This window comes from Serinus canaria, chromosome 3, assembly GCF_022539315.1.
Source record: "Serinus canaria isolate serCan28SL12 chromosome 3, serCan2020, whole genome shotgun sequence".
Classification (NCBI taxonomy): Eukaryota; Metazoa; Chordata; class Aves; order Passeriformes; family Fringillidae; genus Serinus; species Serinus canaria.
Window position 1 is genome coordinate 46,516,659 of NC_066316.1, and position 21,993 is coordinate 46,538,651.

At 39.5% G+C, this 21,993-nt stretch overlaps 1 protein-coding gene across 1 annotated transcript; it reads right to left on the reverse strand.

The window, feature by feature from the left end:
- Positions 1-207: 207 nt before the first annotated feature.
- OPN3 (opsin 3) lies at positions 208-16,098 on the reverse strand. The gene is made up of 4 exons (XM_018916961.3): positions 15,701-16,098; positions 4,763-5,082; positions 3,566-3,817; positions 208-1,072 (listed from the first exon to the last, which is right to left on the reverse strand). Exons 1-4 carry the CDS (start codon positions 16,050-16,052, stop codon positions 803-805), a joined length of 1,194 nt encoding a protein of 397 aa, XP_018772506.3. The 5' UTR covers positions 16,053-16,098; the 3' UTR covers positions 208-802.
- Positions 16,099-21,993: the final 5,895 nt, after the last annotated feature.

Here is a 21,993-nt window from a genome sequence, read left to right on the forward strand (position 1 = left end):
CTTCCTTATATTTCCTTTCTTTGTCTTCTCCCACAACTTCATTTGTTGATTTCTTGTTTCACTTCCTTTCATGAAAGGAAAGGAAATCTCGCTATTTCAGTGAGAATAATTTCATGAATTTTTGGCTCATTTCACTCCACTTCAAAGAGAGTACCTAAGATAAGAAATTTACCACAACTTCTAGTGTTCAGTTTTCATATATTGCTACATGATTGTCAGTGTGGTAAATATGTTGTACATCAACTAATAAAGAATCACACACTGTTATTGTTAATTAGTCAAATTTTACTTTCATAAATATGAACAGTGGGTAATTTCTTTTTACAAACTCTCTGCTTGATCTTTAGAAAGGCCAACTGAAACACTGAAATACTATAGTTTTCTCAGGTCTTAGTACTTCCCTTCAAGCTGTATCCAACAAGCTACAATATCAGATCATGTCCCATTTGGTGGGGAAAAAATATTTCACTGAGAACAAAATTATATAAATAAGATCCATTTAATTTTTCACTGAAGGCTCAATATACAGAAAACATTAAAATACCAAAAGTTCTGAACGGCATTCATAAAATATGCATTAGAATATTCAAAGTAATGACATCCATCAACAATTTTAGCAGAAATTTCCGTACTGTGACCAAAAGTGAACTACTTGGAGAGCTTCAGATGCTGAATCCCTTCCATATTTCACAGCTTAAGAATGTGGTTTCCTTTGGCAGCCCACAGACACTGCCCTTGAAACCAGTCTCCAGCCTCAACAGTCCAGTGGCTGAAACCCATCTCATTCCCATGTCTCTTCAGCTCATCCCTGCAATGGCTTTACTTGGATGACATTTACTTTTGTCTCATTGTGTTTACTGCTGTCATCTATTTGCTCGGTGTCATCACTGGTGATAATAAAAATGACAGAGGAAGAGCTGAAAGTCACTTTCTTCTTTGGCCTGTCTCTTGCTTTCTGAGACATAACTATGGGTCGTATTGGTTTGTCACTCCCTGTTGCTGGTGTCTCTTTCATTGTCCTCTGGAATCTCATCAGGCGAAAGCACAGGAGTTGCAAAAGGCAGCGTCGAAACTGCAAGAGAGGATGAAAAGAATTAAGTTCAGCTTCCTCAGCATTCACTATCAGCTGCACAGGACGGTAAATGACTCAAAATAAGAGACTTCTGCATACCTTCTGAGTTAGTTTCAGTAACAAAACATGCTGCCTTTGTAGCGGGTACCTTTTTTCTCAACATCTGAATCGGATCACTGAGCCAACAGAGGGCACTGAAATGCAACTGAATATTTTACCAGCTACAAGCAAAAGACAAGAGGACTAGGCTCCTAAGTGTGCTATAGGTTTTGTTTCCATATACAAAAATCACACATTATATCCAGCAGGGAAAGAATATTCTCACAAATACTTCACAGGAAGATACAGAGGGAAGGAACAAGGGAGGAAGGGGATACAAAGGGATGTTTTCTTCCTTTTAAGTAACTCCAGGTCTGGTATTTTAATAAAAGTATTTAATGTCATAGATGTAAAATGGAATTTCAATTAGCAGTAACACAGAAGCCAAATGTTCCCATTGAATATGGATGGAACAGAAGTCTTTCAGATAACCAGCAGCTACCTATGACACAGGAAGTCTGTTCTACTGTGTGACTAAATAATGTGAGGTATTCAGTGAAAGATCACACCAGCACACAGAATGGAAATTTGAGAAGTAGGACTGTATTAGTTCTCTAATTATGGTCTCCCCTTCAACAAAACAAAGATCCAGGTATGAGAGTTAAAGACACATTCATTCAGTAGCTCCCTGTCTGCACACATTTAAAGCTCAAACATGACCCTTTGGGGAGGAACCCTGGATCTACAAGAAATAAGAGGGCAACTTCCCCTTTGTTTAATAACCTGTAACAAGAATTGTCTGGAATGTATGAAGAAGACTTCAATCAACCAATCAAAACACTAAAAAACCCCAAAACAAAACCAATAAAAATCCCAAACACAACAAACATCCGGGAGCAGGTGGGAAATAATGCAACTTTTCTCTGAAAATGGGGTAGGACATCTCTTTTTAACAGTCTTCTATTTAGCTGTGCTAAGGATTACTCAGTAGCAAGAAGCAATCTGACATGCCAAGTTAGAACAAGGTTTTGCTGTGGAAAATTAATCCTACTCTGACACAAAGAAGGCAATAGGTCTGTCCTGTTGGGAAAGGAACCTAGCTAATTACAACATCTCATAGAAGGATAATATCAGAGAAAAAATGGTCATGTGAAAGCGTTGATAACTTCATAGGTAATGGTCTATCTCAAAGTAGCAAAGAAGTTAGAAAGCACAAGCATGTTAGAACAACTTCAGATAAAGGAAGGTTATTACAGAAAACCTGTTTTGGGATTCCTTCTGAGGGTAAAATAATCAAAAAACATTAAGAAAAATACTATCATTTTGGTCCTAATCTGGAATTAGAGACAAGAGAAAAAAACTTCACAATGCATCTCCAACAAGCATGTTCAGATGATCAATACTTATCCTGGCTGTGACTTAACTGGCATTACACCTGGTACAAGTTTAATTTGCTGCTGGGTATGAGAACCCACAAAATATTTTTCAGAAAAGATACTCAGCCTAACACCTAGGTACAGAGTCAATGCCAGTGTATTTTAAAATCACTCTATTGAAAAAGCCTTTTTGAATGTGACTTTTGTTAGCTTCCCACACCCAGGATAACTCTGATATTGTGCAGCCATGTAACTGTGGATCAGCCTGCTGTGAAATGAGCTGTGGGGAACGAACAAGATTGGAGGCCACATTGGAGGCCTCCTGCTTTTACTCAGGAAAGCATTTAAGCTCCCCTTTGCACTGGGTCCTGACCTGAGCTGCACTCAGCCTTTGCTTGGCTGCCCCTGTGGCTGATCAGACCCACTGACTTGGCTTCCTTGTCCCTGCAGGCTGCTGGCTGGCCCAGGCTGCTGCCCAGCAACTGCAAGCCAGTGTCTGAAATCACAGAAAATTCCATCTCTATAATGGGTTTAAAAGTAAGGAAAACTCAGCAAAACCCCCTCCAGCAGTCATTCATGGTTTTTTACCCTTTGTCAAGGGATTCTATTAAACTCAGATACCTTTATACAATCTTGATTTCAGAAGTTTACAATGTGCGTGGTACACTTCCAGTGTCAGTCCTTGTGTTGCTATAACACAGAAGACAGAGGCAAGGTTTTTTTATTCCTAAAAAATAAACACTGATTATTATAAACTTCCTCTGATGGAAGGGAGTGATTCAGAGGACTTCTAGTAGCAATCCGTTTCACAGGTAAACTGTCAAAACTAGACATTCTGACACTCTTTCCTGTCCCTTTTGTGATTTAAATGCTTGAATTCACATATAAGCAAATTACATTTATGATCTGGTGGTATTTAAGCACCATCAGGGATTTTATTTCTTCGAGATTGTTACCATTTCTCATACCTGTTGAAATTTTTAAAAATTTTTTCAGATTAAAGTGTATCAGACCTACACTTTACAAGTGTGATACAGGCTACTAATAATTCAAACAAGAAAACCTTTAATGTACCTACCTTTCTACTCATGAAGATATAGATAACTGGATTATAAGCAGTGCTTGACTTGGCAAAGAAAGATGGGATGATAGCTACTGTTGGAGTTACAAGGTTGCTGTAGCCATATGTTATCAAGAGGGAGACCACTGCATAGGGCATCCAACAAATAAGGAACGTGGAGATCATCAAGAAACACATTTTAGCCACCTTCTTTTCATATCTTAGAAGTTTGACCACTTGAACTGTCTGGAAATCTTCTACACAGCGAAGCTGTAGAGAGAAAAAAAATAGTAAAACAAAATAGCTTTACGTTTTACTTGAACCTGAATAGTTCTGTATTTATTTATAAGTAACTGACTGTCTTAGTTTAAGGCACAGACACCACACACCTTATCTTTTAATCCACAATTCTTCTGGAAGCTTACATCATGTTTCTCAGATTTTACTCCCTACATTAAGTGTAAAAATACAAGCTAAGAAAGAATAGAATAGCTAATTTACTAAAAGACAACAAATCCAGAGATGTAACAAAGCATGCTGCAGTTATAAGTACTTTATAAAAATAACTTTCCCTCATCTATTGCATAAGTAAATTCAGTTTATATTAGTGGTCCTTTGTCTGACTAGTTAGACAGTCCTGTAGATTCATGGAAAAAATCTTTAGAGAAAAACAAACTCATAAATAGATTTCTCTGTACTGCTTTGTCACATAGGATGTTACCCTACAATCATGAAATCTCTAAAGCAGAATACTAGGCAGCAGGTTCCCATGTTACCTGAGTCATAAAATACAGAAAAGATAGGAAATGCACATGAACATACTCCACAAATTATCCATTCTGCCAGTACTGTTGACCATAAACTTGAGTGGGTCCAGACTAACTACCCACAGAATATGAACCATTAACATTTTCTCATACTAAGGATTTGGATTGAATTTTCAGGTCAGGATCTGATAAGGATTAGTAAGCATAAGCCTTCCCTACTTCCTCCCAGTAAAACCACACAACAAACAGACCTCAGTAGCTCTTGGCTGGTTCTCTCCCAGTCCTACAACCTATCTAGTGATACCTGACATAAATGAACATCAAATTTTCAAAAGTTTAAAAGGGAAGTGAGAGTGCAAATTTGGCTTGGATCCAACCTTAATACACAGCTTCAACACTTTTCACTGACAATATTACATTCAGGGAAGTCTTACTTGAACTAACTTACCATTCTTACTGCATGCAGAATATGGCCATAGCAATAGGCCATGATCCCAACAGGTGCTACTAGACAGCCAAGGAAAAAAAGGAGCACAAAGGAGGTATCATTGGGGTCTTTTGACTTCCAGTCCACCGAGCAACCTAACCCATGAATTTCCAGTGTGTATCTGTTCCAGCCCAAAAGAGGGGCTCCAGTCCAGGCCAGTGAGTACAGCCAGATGTACGTGATAGCCCGCCAAGACCAAGAGAAGTCAATCACTTTTGCATGGACCACCCGAATGTAGCGTTCATAGGCAAGAGCAGTGAGAGTCATAATGGAAACAATTCCTGTAAAAAAATAAAGAAAATCAATTAAATTATTCACAAATACTGTAAACAGGACTGCACTCCTCTTGATAAATGTTTCATTTGCTAGCAGGTTAACTCAAAATGACCCAGTTCACATTATGAATCTAACACCAATAAGATTTTTTGTGCATTACTCACTGACTACTAAGCTAAACAGAATCACCAACTTCTACCACTCAGAGGAGGATGCTGACATCTATTCCAGGGCGTACAATGGCTAAGAAGTGGGACAAGGAAAAGGGGACTAAGCCAATACCTCTTCCTAAACATTACTTCATTCAGTGAGGTATCATGGTCCAAGGTTTGGGGTTTTTCCTGCTGGCAGTTGTTGTTATATGTTCCTTTGGGGTTTGTGGTTTCCTTTGGCTGTTAAGGGTTTTTAAAAGAAAAAGCTATCATATAAAGCTGAGATAATCAGCAATTAAAAAATCCCTTAGCAATTTAGCAAATTAAGAGTTGAGACTGAAATTGCAGAAAGCCTTCAGCAACTGAAAGCAGAGATGTGCACCTTTAATGTGAATAAAATTACTAGAATAATTCCAATTTATTTCAAGATATCCTGGAGGTCTTTGCATTCCAAGAAGAACCACAAAGGCAAAGCATTACATTGTTGAAGGTGTCCCATCTGAAAGACATTAAATTATTTTGAGTGTCCTATCCTATCTTGCTGCTTTCATAAAAGTATCAGTCTTTGTTTATTTATGCACTCTCTTCCTTTTCTGTCCACCTCAAACCCGGTACACAATGATTAACATGTTATGACAGAAATCACACATTATCTTCAGCTCTCAGACACTTCTAAAATTTCATGAAGCTAAGGCATTTCTGTCTTGATTAGATTATAATGATTTCTGTTTCAATGGTCTGTAACACTTGATGATCAAAAACCAAATTGCCCATCAGGCAACTGCCAGACACCTGAAATCTGTTAATGATTCAGACATCAGGTTGATAAACAGAGGCTCTTAAACAACAAAAGAGTGTATTTCCCAGCTTTCTGTGAGATTGCACAGATATATGTGTCTAAATCTATATAGATTTTATCTAATACAAAGCACAAAGTATTTTTTGATGCATATGCAGCGTCCTTAATTTCTCCAAGTACATTCATATGTGCCATGAGCTCTAAGAAGGTCAATCATGCAGATTTCACTACCAAAGAGAGAACCATTTTATGCTCAACAGGAACCTGATCTCACTTTGAAAAAGGATAAATGTTTATTGAAGATATATTAAAAACAGCACAGAAGGAACAGCAACATGGATTTTAGGAAGGCAGTAAGAATAACAAAATCTAGAGAAACATATCATCTCTCTGTAAAGCTATTCAACAGCAAAAGCAGTTTAATATTAACCAAGTATCTCACAGTAGGATATCCTTTAGGATTCTAAAAACAAAATTACTTTATGCTGTATTTATTGAAATATTCCCTTTTTATAAGCGGTGAGTTAGAAAGTTTTCTTGATTAAGGGAATTTCCCAGTTCTAAACAAAAATGTGCCACACTCTTTCATACATCTCTTTAAAATGAAACAATTTCTTAATGTGTTTTTTTCTAGTTATCTTTAAACCTTCATCATGAAAGATGTAGACATTGTTGGCAATGCAGTAACCTTTCACATTTAGTTTTGTACAGTTTTTTTCCTTGTATAAATCATTGCTGTAGAATTTCACTTTCATAGCTTTAAACTGGACTAGCAAGTGTGGATGAGAAGGTTTCCAAAGACCTAAGGCTGGGTTTGTTGGTGTGTTTTTTGGGGTTTTTGAAATGAAGTTGAAAAGTCCATCATGCCTTTTTTGGTGACCTTACACGCTGAAAATACATTGAACAATGTGGATCTAAGCCAAATACTAGTAAGTATTAGAAAATGACTACAGGATTTTATAGGCATTCTATAAAATCTACACTTTCCTGCAAAAAAAAAAAAAATCTAAATCTACACTATTCTAAAATCTACACTATTCTACACTTACTCTGGCTCAGGTAAGTGCTTTATTCAATCAAATGCAGTCTACTTCCTGAACACAAGGTAAGGCAACAAGTTTCCCTTCCATTTCTCTTACCCAAATATTAGGAATTACAAAAGTTTACCTGACAGTTATGATAGTCATCCACAGACATGCTTATGGAGGAAAATCACATCACTCAACTAAAGGTTCTGTTAGCTTATATAGTGCACTGCAGCTTTGTCTGATCAGTGGAGAGAAAGAGCAGCTCCTGAGGATGAGTCAGAATTCCTAAATCAACCTTTTGCTCCTTACCACCTTCCTTCATTGAATGGTATTCAATGGGTTATGTCCCTGTGTGGTCTTTAAGAGTGCTGAATTCTAGCCATGGCAAAGTAATCAAAAGCACACATACTTGGCTGAAAGTGCAGGTGTTCACAAGCAATAATTTCCTAAGTCCTTGACATTCTCAAGGAAGTCATTGAATGCTCAGTATCTCTAAAAATCAGTATGTGCACATTTAAACAATGTTCTATCAAGCCCCTTTCAGTATAAAACCACTGCTCTTCAAAGACATACTTGAATTTTCCTCCCTGAACTGTAAATGGGACCTTGGACAGCCTGTTGGACAGTAGGCACCAAAATATAAATCCTTGTTCTGCTGGTATTCAAGGAGTGTCCAGCAGCACACAGACATTGAGGCAGGAAATGCAGGTCACAGCACAAGATATATACGATTTATACATGCATCTGGCTCCATTTTCTATGTTTTATTCAGTTTCTGTAGTCTAGTGCACAGGAAAGCACTGAATTTTACTTCCCTCCCTGCCCCCACTCCTCTACAGGAGCTTTTCTGGAAATTATTAAATTTCATCCTGAGTTGCATATTTTAATATGATGAAATGCATGCTGATTAAAAAACCAAATCTGTTACAGAAAGCCATTATGGTTATTGTTTGGTTATTAGCCCCCTCTTAGCAAAAATACGCATTTCAAACCAATTTCTACCTTTTATCTGAAACAAATTTTGTTTTGCTTCTTGAGGTACTGAAGATCTACATATTTTGATTCAAGGCTAAGACCCAAGATTCTGAGAGCTGATTTACTCTACCAGCAATTCACTCTTTCCAACTGTTTCAGAAAGACTATACTGCCCAGTGTTTACAGAGACTACATGTCTGATATACAGATTTTCATCTCAGATAATACCCCTATCTCTATGTGTTGATTATAAACATAAACACTCTTTGTATTTAGGAACTGCTGCTAGTTTTAGCTCTGATTTAAGCATGGGCAATTACCCCAGCACAAATGGGGTCACTCCCATTGAAGCTGCAGATAAATGTAGCAAAACTGAAGTGTCTTCTTGTTGAAGCCACTAGTTTGCAATTTCTATGTTGCAACTCCTCTTCTTCTCCAGCAGCCAACCATGCACAATCTGGGAGCAGTGACAAACTACTTCTTGTTACTTGGATGTTTATGAAGAAAAATTAACATTTTTGCCATTTTTCATTGTTTTCCCACTGAAAGACCACATTTAGTGTAGATTTTATTATGTACCATATGTGCTAATTATCTCTTCCATATTCTGGGTTTTTTCAGGAGTCAGTTCTGGATACATCATTAAATACTTCAATCTGTATAGTGTAGGTCATCACAGAGAAAACTGTAAAACACAGCTCAGCTGTATTCCTTTATACCACACAATGTGTATATTCTGACTTTACAATCCTCAATTAGAAGAAAAATGTTGCAGTGCCTTCAGAACTGAAGTGTTACTTTCAACGAGTTTGAGCAGTCACAATAGCTTCTGCCCTCTCCATGCAAGATACACCTTATTTTCATATTGAGCCTCTGCCCCAGACATGGCCTATAATTTGGTCACAGGTGATTTCAATATTCCCAAAATCTGAGCCTCTCTACAGAGCAACTGCAGCACAATGTAGCAAATAAGATCCATTTCTGAGACAGACTGTGGCTTCTGTCAAAGGGTGTGGAAGAGGTTTTACAGCAACTTCTGTGAGCCAGAGAGAAGTTTGATAAGAGGATACGTGTTTACCCCTGAAAGAATTTTCTACCAAGGTTGTTGACGTAGAAACCAAGAAAGAAAGAAGGATATATAAGAGAAACCTGCAACAGGTTATTACAATAGGCACTTTGTTTGTCCTTCATGACCAATGAGTAAAGTGTAAACTTAGGAGTTTTGTAAGAATGTATAAAAAGCATGCATGCTATAATAAAAACAATTTGAAGCCTTCTGAAAATTGAGTGTATTGCTTTGTATTGTCTCTGTCCCAACTACAACAAAAGGGCATATTATTTTCTATATCAATTAATCCTTTCTCTGCATTCAAGTGCTGAATAACTATTTTGCATACCTAATCACAGAAGAAAGCCATCCTTCTGCAATCCCTCCTCACCTCTTTTCACATCTAAAAAGCCAGACAGCAGCAATTGAGTAGAAGCAACTTCCTGTCCATGGCAAGAAAAGGTATTATTGCACTCTCTAGTTTTGTGCCACAAAGTACAAAACCTAGTCTATCTGAATTCAGCAATTAGGCATTGTAATAAGATTTAGGCACCATCTATGTATCACTTCTAATTGTACAAGTAATTTTAACATCTGCATTCAAATCTAGGGAGGTGAAAAATCACTTCTCTTAGACTTAGCATACTTCAAGTATATTTTATATGTAGCTGTCCTATAAAATTATGGTGAAATAAATCACCTCTTCCAGATTCAATATTCCAAGTGATTAACTTACTCAGGGGAAAAAAAAAAAAGCTAAAGCTGAAAGCATGCTGATTGAGCCTCCAGCCATTTGTAACAAAGATCCTAAAACTATCTGCTGAGTAACAATTGAAAGTGCTTTTAGTGAGATTGAATCAGTGCATATAACATACATGGGTAATGCAAGAGAGTGGCACAGGACATCACTGTCACTGTGCAGGGAAGAGCCTCAGATGAACAGGCTGTAACTGAAGCCAGGTCCACAAGACACTCTCAAGCAATTAATCCCTACTTCAGTATTTGGTGTGTATGCTTGTATCTATCACCTTGCCTTGAAACAAACAAATAAAAGAACCTCAGCTGTACACACAATAGCTTTTCACAGGAGAGTACTGTCTGTAAAATTCTTACAATTTTTCCCATCCTCTAGTTCACATAACTGGAATGGAGTATTCACCCAGATACCCACATTGATTTGGTAGCTCATTGAGATCTAGCTGCTGCATATCAACGGTAATTTGTCCAGGAGGGACATAATACTTTAAATTAATTTGACATTAAAAGCTGGCAGTGTTTATTTTACCCTTACAAAAAACAGCTTGCAGTTAGGAAAGACAGAGGTCTCTAATTGCCTTTCAGTAACAGTAGCCTTTCAATTGCAAACAAGGTTTAATGATAGAAAGCCTAACCCAGAGTATACCCTGACTATGCAATCCTCTGCCAAGAGACTGCCTAAGATAAAGAGTTTTGGTGCCTGTTCCTCAAGACCATTCCTGTTATCAACCAGTTTTTCCGCTGTTAAACTTAGAAGGTGTTAGAACACCAGTACTGGCCAATGGTTTAGATACCATTACTTTTAGCTGAAGTGATTTGTGCTTGAGGGGTTATGTGTGTATGCTCCACGTGATAAGAGTAGCTTACCTCAAAACCCTCGGGGCCTATTTCAATGTACAGGAGGTATTAAAGCAGACACCCACTGCCTGGGGGTGAGCAGTACACAAATTTCTCTTGTGCACATCAAGTTCTGACAGCCACTGTCATTCAAAAAAAAAACCCTTAAAAATATCAGTGAGAACCCAGCAGATATACACAAAGATCATGACATCCTGACCCTGGACCCTGTATTTCACAACTACCCTCTTATCTGAAGAAAGAAATCATCTATGTCTGCTAACCAAGATTTTTGGGTACATTTAGCTGTCAGGTGTCTTCTCTAGAAATCATAACCAAAAAGCTATGCTCTCAGTGATAGCACACCTCCCAGACAGGAGTTGTGTTGCTAATTCAGATAAAGAGATTACACAGATCTCTACTACTTATGGCTTGGTTGACTACAGACAGGGAAGCGTTAGAAGCATTTTACACAAAGAGAGGGTGGCAGATGCAGTGGGGCCAGCATAGAGCTGACTGCACACCTCTATAGAAAGGTGACCCTCAAGGTATAAATACATCACTTAATTGATGCTCAGCTATCATATCACACCAGGATACACCACCTGTACCAAAATAAATGCTGGAGCTTGGTGAAACAAAATTAAATGGGGATTAGTGTCTAAAACAGACAACTGCATCAGGAAAGCTTAGACTAAGACTTGTCAGGTAATCATTTATGTCATTTTCCCTACACTAATATAAGAGGTGCTAGAAAAGGCTTTGTAGTAGAGAAAAAAAGCCCTTCTTGGGGCCTCTGCTATGAAGACATGTACCTAAACTGCATCTTGACTTCAGACTCTAATGAGTAAAAGAAAATAGGGACTATTCTTTGTGTGATGAGGACAGACATTCAGTAGTCAAACCAATCAGTTTTGCACTGTAGCAAGCAGGTCTCTGCACCTTCTAAAGGCTCAGTGAAAATCTTTCAAGTCACAGAAAACATAGGCAGTAGCACAAACATCAGGCTCTGAGCTGTGCAATGCAACTCAAGAGCAGATGTTACTACCTGGGCTTGTCTCAAGAGAAAGTTATGACAATGCAGAAGTAGACTGTTGTAAGGAACACAAAAACCAGCTATTTATTCTTAGACAGACAATCTGTAGTTATGCTGCCATCTTCTCAACTTAAAAGTTTCAGACTGTGAGCATCTGCTTACAGTGTCTAAGTTCCAGATCCCACCATGTCTCCAACTGGCTGGCAAAATGAGAAGCAGTCTTACAAAGAAAATGCTCAATTCTTCATTGCAAAATTTTCAGAAGTGTAGAGAGTGCCCTCATACTTGTGAGGGGGGGAAAGAAGTTGTCATTATTCTGTAATGAAGGCTGCTGAAAATATAGATGCTACTAGCTTATTTTAAGCACAAAAGCCACCTATGTATTTAATCATATTGAAATCCTTAAGAGGAACACAGAAATATCTTGATCTTGGCTTTCAAAACAGTATGAGGAAAACCACTATAACAACACCTAAAAATTTAAAATAAAGCTGCTCAATCATGATTTTCAACATGATTCCTGATTAACTACAGTAATTAGGAAGAATCTGATTTTTAAAATTGTTAAGAGTTAGCTCTGAACTTAAAGTGAAAATCACATTAAAAAAAATAAAAGCAGACTTAATAATTTATTCAAAATTTGTTTACCATCAGGGAAACCTCTCATTTATAAGTCAACACATGCAGAGAACAACTTACAACCCAAATATGCATTGGGTCCTAGGGGCTGTTCTTCTGATTTAAAAAGATGCATAAGGATGGAAAGTAAGACTGAACAGCCTTCAGGTCTGAAGGGCTGGCATAGAAAGCTCACATAGCAATGTCCAAGATCATACCCAAGAATGAATCACAAAGCTGTAAATAAAGATGTTTTGGTCATATCATCTAAAATGAGCCAGACTTGGTCCAATCCCAGGACATAACCACACCAGTAAAGCAACCTCACCTGATCTGTTATGGTTTCATAGACTCCATATTCATGGTATCAGAGCTACCCCCACTTTATTCTAGAAACCTCTTCATTATGTGGCTTACTGAGCAATTAACACTGCAAAGCTGTAAGTACTCTTCTTAGTTAATAAGAATTTCACTTTTGAAAGCTGTCAACTTTGTATGTCTTCTGATCAATGAATGCACTTCACATTCCCAAAGGTTCCTGAGGAGAGTGTTGTACTTTCAGAAGCACTTGTAAGTTATACACAAGTAAGACATTACATTACTTTCCCTACCACTGTCACCTCTGGATAACAGCTGACTTGGGCTGTTACATACAGGAGAAGTATATTTACAAATGCAATACCTGGTTGCTCTGAATTAAATCTTTAATCAGTGTCTTTACCACTACTGGGGGAAAAAATAAAGAAACAAACAAACAAACATAACAAAACAAAAAAAACAAAAAAAAAAAAACCCTCCACCCAAAGAAAAACCAGGAAAAAAAACCCACCAACAAAAAAATATAAAAACAAAGGAAAAAATCCAAACAAAATATCTAACCCCAAACAACAACAAAACATTACCAAACAGGAACAAACAAAAAACCATCAAATTACTAGTTTTTCCATAAACACATTACAAAATGAAAATAGAAGCCATGGTAGCAATAATCCAGATGGCAAACAGAGAATGATGTTACCTGTGAGGCATCATTTATAATTTTTTTTTCCTCAGCATTGACATGCCCCTGCTTTCCTATGCAGGTGGGGAAACACTTATCTTCAAAAGCAGGAAAGAACAATCCTTCTATTTCTAGATAAGAATATTAAAACAATACTGTGGAGGTTATACTTTATACAATATACAATACTTTATACAATACTTTATCAGATTATGATTCAGAATATTCAATTATGATAGCCAAATTAAATATTTTCTATTGCTTTACATGGCAGCTGAAAAAAGTAAACTAAGGCATCACTCCTGAACATTAAGTTGTGAGCTTACTCTCCACTTTGATATGATCAACTACACAAAAACAGACACTTTTCTAATAGCACATTTTGGAGGAGGAACATAGCATGACCAACCACAGGAAGATGTAGTTTTAAAAACCACAGATTCTAACTTGACTACTCTCTAGACAAGGCCCATGAATTTGCCTACATTTCTTTGGGAAAATATTCTTAAATAGAGAGATGCAGGAAAGCATTAACATTAAATGTATTTATAGCAACAAATTAAGTAGCATACCTCAAAATAAACAGAAATTGAAAGTCACATGTGATCAAGCAATTTCCTTGCCAATTTATATACCTCATTGTTTCTATTTCTACTATTTCAGAAGATGGTATGAGATTATTATAGTCTGGTTTTTTACCCTTACTACATATCTCATTTTTTGAACCTATATGGAAAATGCCTCCATCAAAAATACTAAGTATAGTATAGAAGAGATAAAGGTACCTGTACTTTACATCCCCTGTGTAAGACTAACATTCCGTTGTCTGGCAGCATCTGTTTGGCAGATAAGTACTTGAGTTTCTCAAAAATTTGAACAAGCTGAGTGATGGAGACAACCTCATGCCAGCGAGGTGTTCTAGTACTTTTCCTAATCCCAACAGCTACACAAACATCTGAGATCTGTGTACTGCAGAAATTATCCGGTACCAAACACTGCACAAATGATTAACTACATCCCACACCCACCGTAACTTTCAAGACATAAAATTTTTGCTGCAGGAGTCAAATCAAGCATGAGCAATCACGCACCTTTGCACAGTAGCCCACAAAATGCTGACCATAGACTATGTGAAACAAAGGTTATATATGCAGGAAAGCTGCAAAGCTTATTGAAGACTTTAATGCATCACCTCAGAGTCAATTTTCAGTGGGTGAAATACATCCAGTGGGTGCGTTGTGATCCACCTCTAATTTATACACCTCTGCCAGAAGAAGAAGTATCTAACGTGAGCTTTAGATTTTGGTACTGGTTAGCCAAACATTTACTTTCACCATTAGAATCATGAGTCTCTTCTTCTGCAGCATCCTTTACTCATACAGAAAAAGCAATATTCCTTTTAAGAGGCTGCATGTTCATAGCTGGACTTCAACCTATTCTTCTGCAGACTTACACAAAGGGTATGTATTCATTTCAGGAAGGAAAGCAGTAAAGAGCTTTGAAAATGGAAATAGTGTTAGTACTCCTCCTGCAGTGCTAACATTTCACTGGCATCAGTGGTTTCCCAAAGCCGAACTGTGACACCATTATGACTGAAAAACAGTACCCGAATTTCACATATGGGTAAGGAAATTCAAGGCACTGCCACACACTGCGTAGCTTTATAAACAGACAAGTCACAACACTGAGAAGGCTGCTGGGGAGCAGCTTATCCACCTGTTCCATGGAGGGAGAACACTGCTGAACCTACACCCAGAATCATACGCGCTCCTTATCCACCGACTGCAGCATTTCCTCCCAAATACAGTGGTTTATGCTCATGAATTCTGCGCATCACTCAGTCAACTAGAGACCTCTTCTAACAGCACTGATGCCCTTTTCCCTACACGTCCCATTACACCTTACACAGGCAAAGGCAGGAGGTCGGAAAACTGATTCTTGAATAATTTCTCTTTTTCCTTCGGGTCGTTTTCTCCAGCACTGTCGCTCCTTTTTACCAAAAAGCCCCGGCTCTACCCAACCCCCCCCTCGCCAAGCCCCTCGCCAGGGCGGCGATTGAAGCCCCCGGGCCGGACTGCCCCGCGGGAGCAGCAGGGATGCGGCGGCTGGGGCAGCGGGGATGGAGCTGCTGGGGCCGGCAGGGAGCGGTTGGGGCGGTTGGGAAGCGGGGAAGGGCGGTTGGGGCGGTTGGGAAGCGGGGAAGGGCGGTTGGGGCGGTTGGGAAGCGGGGAAGGGCGGTTGGGGCGGTTGGGAAGCGGCGGGGATGGGGCGGTTGGGAAGCGGGAACGGGGAGCGGTACCGCCGGTACAAGCGGACGAGGAAGGACCCAGCAGGACAGGGACGGACAGGCGGCGCCCGCGGCCCCAGCACCCACCGAAGAGGCTGCTGCTGAAGCCGTCCCAGACGCAGCCGGCGGCGTCCCACACCCAGCGGCTCCTCAGGCAGGACATAAAGGTAAGGCTCACGCCGAAGACGGACACCAGCAGGTCGCTGAGGCTGATGTTGACGAGGAAGAGGTTGGTGGGCGTGCGGAGCCGCTTGAACTTGTAGTAGAGCACCAGTACCAGCAAGTTGTTGCACAAGCCCAGCATGCCGATGGTGGCGACCAGCAGCGCCAGCAACTCGTAGGTACCGGCGCTGAAGAGGGGCCGCTCGCCCGGCACCTCCTGCTCGGCCGCCGCGGGCTCCGGGCGGCTGGAGGTGCCCGTGCCGTTCCCCACGGGCATGGCTCCCGGCCGGAGCGGGGTTAAGCCTCCCGGCCCGCTCCCAGCCCCATCGCAAGCCGAAGCTCCGGGCAGGAGGAGGAGTTCCCGCGGCCTTCCCGCCCACGGAGGGCGCGCCCTCGGGTAGCTTCGCCCTCGCCTGCCCCGAGGCGTGCCCGGCCTGGGCATGGCTCCTTCTGTGCGAACCGGTCTTGTCGCCCTGTTGCCGCGGTGAGCAGCCCGGTTGTGGCCGGGATGTGGCTGTTTCCTCTTCCTTAAAAATCCTCTGGGCTCTTTGGCTGGGCCACGGCTGCCGCCAGCAGCGCTTCCCTCACGGGGACCGCGTTCGGACAGACCTGCTCCGCGGCCAGCTCCGGGAAGAGGTAGAACCGAAGTTTAGGCTTCTTCCCCAGATGTCCTGCCAATGAAGACTCCTATTATGGCAATAGTGTCTTCTCAGAGATTCCCCGCAGTGCTCACAGCTTGCCTCTAGGAGTTTGCCCCGCAAAGAGACCCGGCAGCGCCATGGCCCCTGCAAACAGTGTGAGTGAACACTTTGTCAGCCATGGACAAGCAAGACACCACAGTCTGCACCGTGAAGTGGCCTATTTTACAGCCGTGTCTCCAGTGTGTGTTGTACAGGAATACCGGGGCTGCCCGTGTATAGCTCTACCTGCTGTTAGGCACGGTGTTGCCCTGAGCCCCCAGCTGTGTTATGGTGGCTCCAAACCCAACCCACCTCGGCGTGTTTCACAGGGAATTTTGCTCACCATGGTTCTACACCCAAAACACCTTACGAGACCAAGCATCTGTTTTCCTCACAGGAAGACCTCTAGTTTGTTTGCTTTAATATGTATTTATATGTGACAGCCTTCTTAAGGGCCCAAAGAAAAATTTCAGTTTAGGTCTATTCTTACTCTAGTTAAAAAAAAACAGCTGTGAAAGCAGCAGGATTTTAATGTTTTAGTGGATACATGTCTTGTCAAAAAATAGGGTTTTTTTCTTCTCTAATACAGTGTGGTATTAAATGGTCTAGATTAAAGGTGAACTGAGACTGAAAACATGGATAGTTGAAGTAGGTTTGATGTCTTTCAAAACAAACCGATATACAAATTATGGGCTTCTCATGGCAGTAAATTTTATATGACAAATTACTGCTGTAATAGAAGGCAGTAGGAATAAAGTCATAGGTCAGAAAAATTAAGCACTGTTTAAAGTACCTACTCTTATTAAAGTTAACTTTATTTATTATCCATGATGTTAAATCCCTCATATATGATGTAATCAGTAATTGAAACTTACTTTAAAAAGCTAGTTCAGTCTGTTTTTTCATTACTGGCTTCTTCATCAGGGGTTTTCTCACTGCAAAAGAATGAGCAGCTTCCTTTCTCAAAATCAATTATATTTCTTTTACCATAAAAGCTGTATTTACAGAACACATGATCTTCCTAAATTTCCAGTAATAGACCACAGTACTTGAGCATCAGTTTTAGGGAAGGCATAATTTTGTCTTTCCTCATCCACAAAAGAATTTAACCTGAACATGACAGACCATGTGCAAAATTATTGTGCCAATGCTCAGTTATGGATTTGTTTGGGACAGTCACTGCATTTTAAAATCCTAACAATGATATGGCTGTACCAAATTAATACTACGCCTCATTAAGAAGAAGACATCTCTATCTTCTGCCTCTAAAGGAAAATGTTAATCTAAATTGTGCACCTTTTTATCCCTGCAAAATGAAAGGAGAGAAAAGGTGGTAAGAAGAAGAAGAGGAAAGAAAATTTTAATGTAGTGATTCATACATTCCAGATAATATAGTGTCCATTGGCAGATTCCATTATACTTTTAGGGTTTCTAAGAGGTATTTCACTGGAGCACCTGTCAGAAATACTCCCTCTAGATGTCTTTGAATTTATAGAAAGTAAGAGAACCCATAACTTGCATTTTATAAAGATCATATCTCAGAATGTCTGGCTGGGTCTTTATTGTAGCAAAACTAAATAGGTCCATAGATGTGCAATCTCTCCAATGCTTTTTTTGCAAAGGTCACTTTATTAATACTGTCAAATTGCTAATGTTAATAAGTGGTCTTGGATACTTCATGAGCAGAGTTCCATTTGTATTCCATGCAATGTCACTTCTCATATGAGGCACAACAAAAAGAAATGCTGTTTTATTGTATCATCATGTCAAAGGCAAAGCTGAAAATGCAACCTCGACCCCAGTTCTAGTCTAGATTCTGTTTTACCTGACCCACTCTAGAACCAATGCAGCTATGGTTTTAATAATCTAATGAATTCTAAAGTCAATCCTTTTCTGCTGCAGAAAAGGTTTTACCTTTATTTTTACCATTGCATGAAAGGATAGACCAGAACCCTAAAAGTGTATGTGCGTGACATACAGGGAATGCATCGGCCATAAATTTTCAGGTGGGCAACACATGCTTATATATGCACAAGACAAACTTTAAAACCCAGACTTGGAACTAATAACTCACAAGTAGAAAGTTTGCAGACTTCTGGGGCTGTCTTCAAAAGTTTACAGTGTTTAGTAATTTGGAGGGCTTCATCACACCAGAGCACTGAGTGTCCCATGTGAGAGCTGAAGATTCTGAAGCAGAGTAAATAAACTTTCAAAGTCACTGCTACTCTCTATCTTGGGTAGAAATATAAACCACAAATGTGACTGCCAGTTGTAACTGCACCATTAAAAATGTCTGGCCTTTTGCAGTGAGAACATTGTGGAGTGGAAAAAGAGTTCTTTAAGGCATTCAAGAGACCTGTTTCTTTTTATGTTCACTGACTTATGTGTTGCTTTCAAAATGTTCTCTGGCTTTTGCTAGTGTGCCTTTGAAGTCACATGCTCTTTCCTATCTTTCCTGACAAGGAAAGTCAGGCTTTTGTCCGTATTAAATACATTTGTTCTAAGAGTCAGATAATGCCGGGGTTTTCATGCCTGTTTTGAACTCTGTAAGCTTATTATTTCTAATGGCATGGTATAGAGCCAGATTGCAGGCTGCTCAAAACCAAACCAGACCAAAACAAAACTTCCCAAAAACTCTGGCGACCTTGCTTCAGCTTTTTTTGTTTTTTACAGTGTTCTCCTGGCATATTTTTTTCTTACATGTTGTTTTTGCTATTCTTTAGCCTTAGAGGCAGATGAAAGCCAAGTGATTATTTACTGTATCTATATATAGCTGCAGGGTATATCCACGGAGCAAGTGTGAGTGTGGACAGAAGAAATCTTTCATCTGTTGCCAATCTCTTGGCATTAAAATGAGGCTTTTAATATAGATCTACACTTGTTGATAATGCAATTTTTTAAGAAAAAAAACCCCAAAATGTACCCCAAATCCTAATGGCAGAGTTTTAAAGCTAGGGCTTCGTCTTGCAGAACTTGTAATCCTAAATGTATAATCTAGTCCATATTGGGATGTGAACTTTAAATCATAAAGCAGGTAAGGTGCTAATGTTGCAAGATTGTGAGAATATTCTGGGCTGAGAGACGTGCTTGGCTCAGACACAGACGACTGAAGCAAGCACAGCTGTTTTCAGTGGGGGAAGGGGACCCAAGCAGGCTGTCCTGGGAGGTGGTGGTGAGTGATCAGAGCATCTGTGCTGCAGTTGGAAGTTGGCTGCAGCCTGTTCCGTGGTGTGTGAGCTCTGGTATACCTGACATGTGTACAAAGAGCTGTACTAGCTGCAGCTGTGACTCATCTCACCTAAATGATGCACTTGAAAGTTAAGCGCTTAAGACCAGTAAGATGAATCACCCTCTGGAATTTTGTATCGACTGGCACATAAGATGTCTGGAGTAATTAACTTTTAGATGCCTAAGTTAGATGAGATGAACTTCATCTTGGCTAGAGAAACTTTTGTGGGACTGTACTATGTGTTTAGGAGGCAGATGCATATTGATGCCTCTGTGGCACTTGTTTCTTGCAGAGTAGATTAAAAGAGGTGGTGATTTATGCTTGTGCCTGCTGACATCATGATGTCCTTTGTTGTACAGATACAGCTTATAGGGCAGGCTGAACTCTAAACACTAGCATAGTAAAACCATTATAAGACGGGCAACACCAGTGTTTGCAACAATATAACTTTAAAATTCATTTGTGGTATAAACTGGTTTCTTTTAAGGAATAACCTTGTGTAGTAGTTCATACTTATGCTGCAGCTTCTTGTTAGTGTGACAATCATAAAGTGAAAGTTTGCAAGCTCACTGCCTTGTTGTCATTTTCCAGAGCCCAACATACAAATTGACATATAGTTCATAGGAAATACAGTTTTTAAAACTATCACTTGGTCATTTCAGCCGCTGTTAGTGACAGAGAGGAGCAGATGTGTATTACAGCAAGGAGCGCAGTACTGCTGGTGAGGTGTTAATATCAAAAGAAAAGTGAAAAATTGAGCCAAGAAGAAAAAAAGAGTGAGCTAATGTAAATGTCATCATAACAGCACCCCTTAAACACTGTTTCATTGAAGAAATTTAATTCTGACGGTGCTAACATTTATTACTTGCCCAGCCCATACTGGTCAGAGAGGTCAGTCAGTCTGAACTGAGGCATCTCTATCCTGATTCAACTTAAACACAGCCAGGTTTAACAGGGATGTTTTTCAGGAAGAGACAGCAAAAGATGGGTAAGTTTATCAAAGAAAGCATCTTCAGGGACTGATTATTTTCTCCCCTTTTAAATGACTGGAGTTGACCAAAATCAGAGTCAGAAACAGTCTTTTATGTCCCAGAGTCTCTTTAGGGACAACTAAGGCCAGTTTAGCTCCACTGTGTGATCCGCTTCAGGCTGTTCTGAGCCATCATTTTGCTTGGGGAGAATTTGCTTTTGCATGAGACCACCAGGAAGAGTGACTGGCAGCCTGGTACAGGCAGGAAAAAAGATCTATCACCTTTGCTGTTTGTCTTCTTCAGTAGGTTTGGGTTATTTGTTATGAGACGTCGAATTACATGGTCAGAATTTTAAAACTTGCATGGCATTTCATAGACTTATGGTAGTTATTGAGATAAAGATTGAAATTATTGATTTTTCAAATGAGGTGCCAATCCTACAATGAACTTGCTGCAGCTGTTCTCTGCACCCATACAGACATATCATTATCTTTGAATCTGAGAATTTCCAATAATTGAGACTAATAAGATTATGTGGTAAGAACAGTTGAGAGAGTCAGCTTCTGAATATACATCAATTATATTGTATTCCATATCCAGTGCTTTCCACACTATCAGTTAGAGAGACTGAGGGAAATGCTTTTCTTTCAGTTAATGCTACTGTAGGGCTACTAATGCAAGGACTTCCTGACTCATCAATTAAATATTGAATTTGCCTTTTAGACTTCACTTATCTTCTAATGCAATTTCTATCTTCTCTAGTTGGTTTTTTTTTTTCAGTCCAATCAGTCATCACATCTTATTTTAAAACTCTACTGTCCTTTTTTATTTATTTTAAACACCAAAGACAACAGAATCAACTGGTACTGAAAGCAGTGATTCCTTATTTGGGGTTTCTTTGTGTTTTCATTGTGTTACATAACATGATGTTTCCACATTGGTTTTTGCAAGAGAACAAAACACAGATTTCTGTTCTTAACTTCTCTGTTCTGAGGGTAGATGCTAAATACCCTTTATGAACCTTAAAACACTGATATTAATTGGGAAATGAGAATATAACTTGGTGTCATACAAGCTTAGATGACAGAGACTGGAAAAATTAATCAACAGGAAGCACTGCAGCAAGAAATCAGCTGGAGGCAGTATGTCAAATACACAACTCTAACCAAGATATAGTATCTGGCCAGCCACTGAGTAGCTTGACACACAAAGGAAATATTTTGCTGGATAATTACTTTTGGAAACAGCAAAAATGTATCCTCAAGCTATCCCTCCCTTTTCCAGGTATCATTGCTGTATTTCTCTGCCCAGCTCTTTTCCTTATTCTAATCAAAAGAA

Bases quoted from the DNA above. Each gene is read 5' to 3' on its own strand.
- OPN3 (XM_018916961.3), bottom strand. From the start codon at position 16,052: ATGCCCGTGGGGAACGGCACGGGCACCTCCAGCCGCCCGGAGCCCGCG. The intron at 5,083-15,700 runs GTGGGTGCTGGG...ATTTTTTTACAG, and splicing joins CTTCAGCAGCAGCCTCTTCG to GAATTGTTTCCATTATGACT. The intron at 1,073-3,565 runs GTAGGTACATTA...CCTCTCTTGCAG, and splicing joins ATATCTTCATGAGTAGAAAG to TTTCGACGCTGCCTTTTGCA.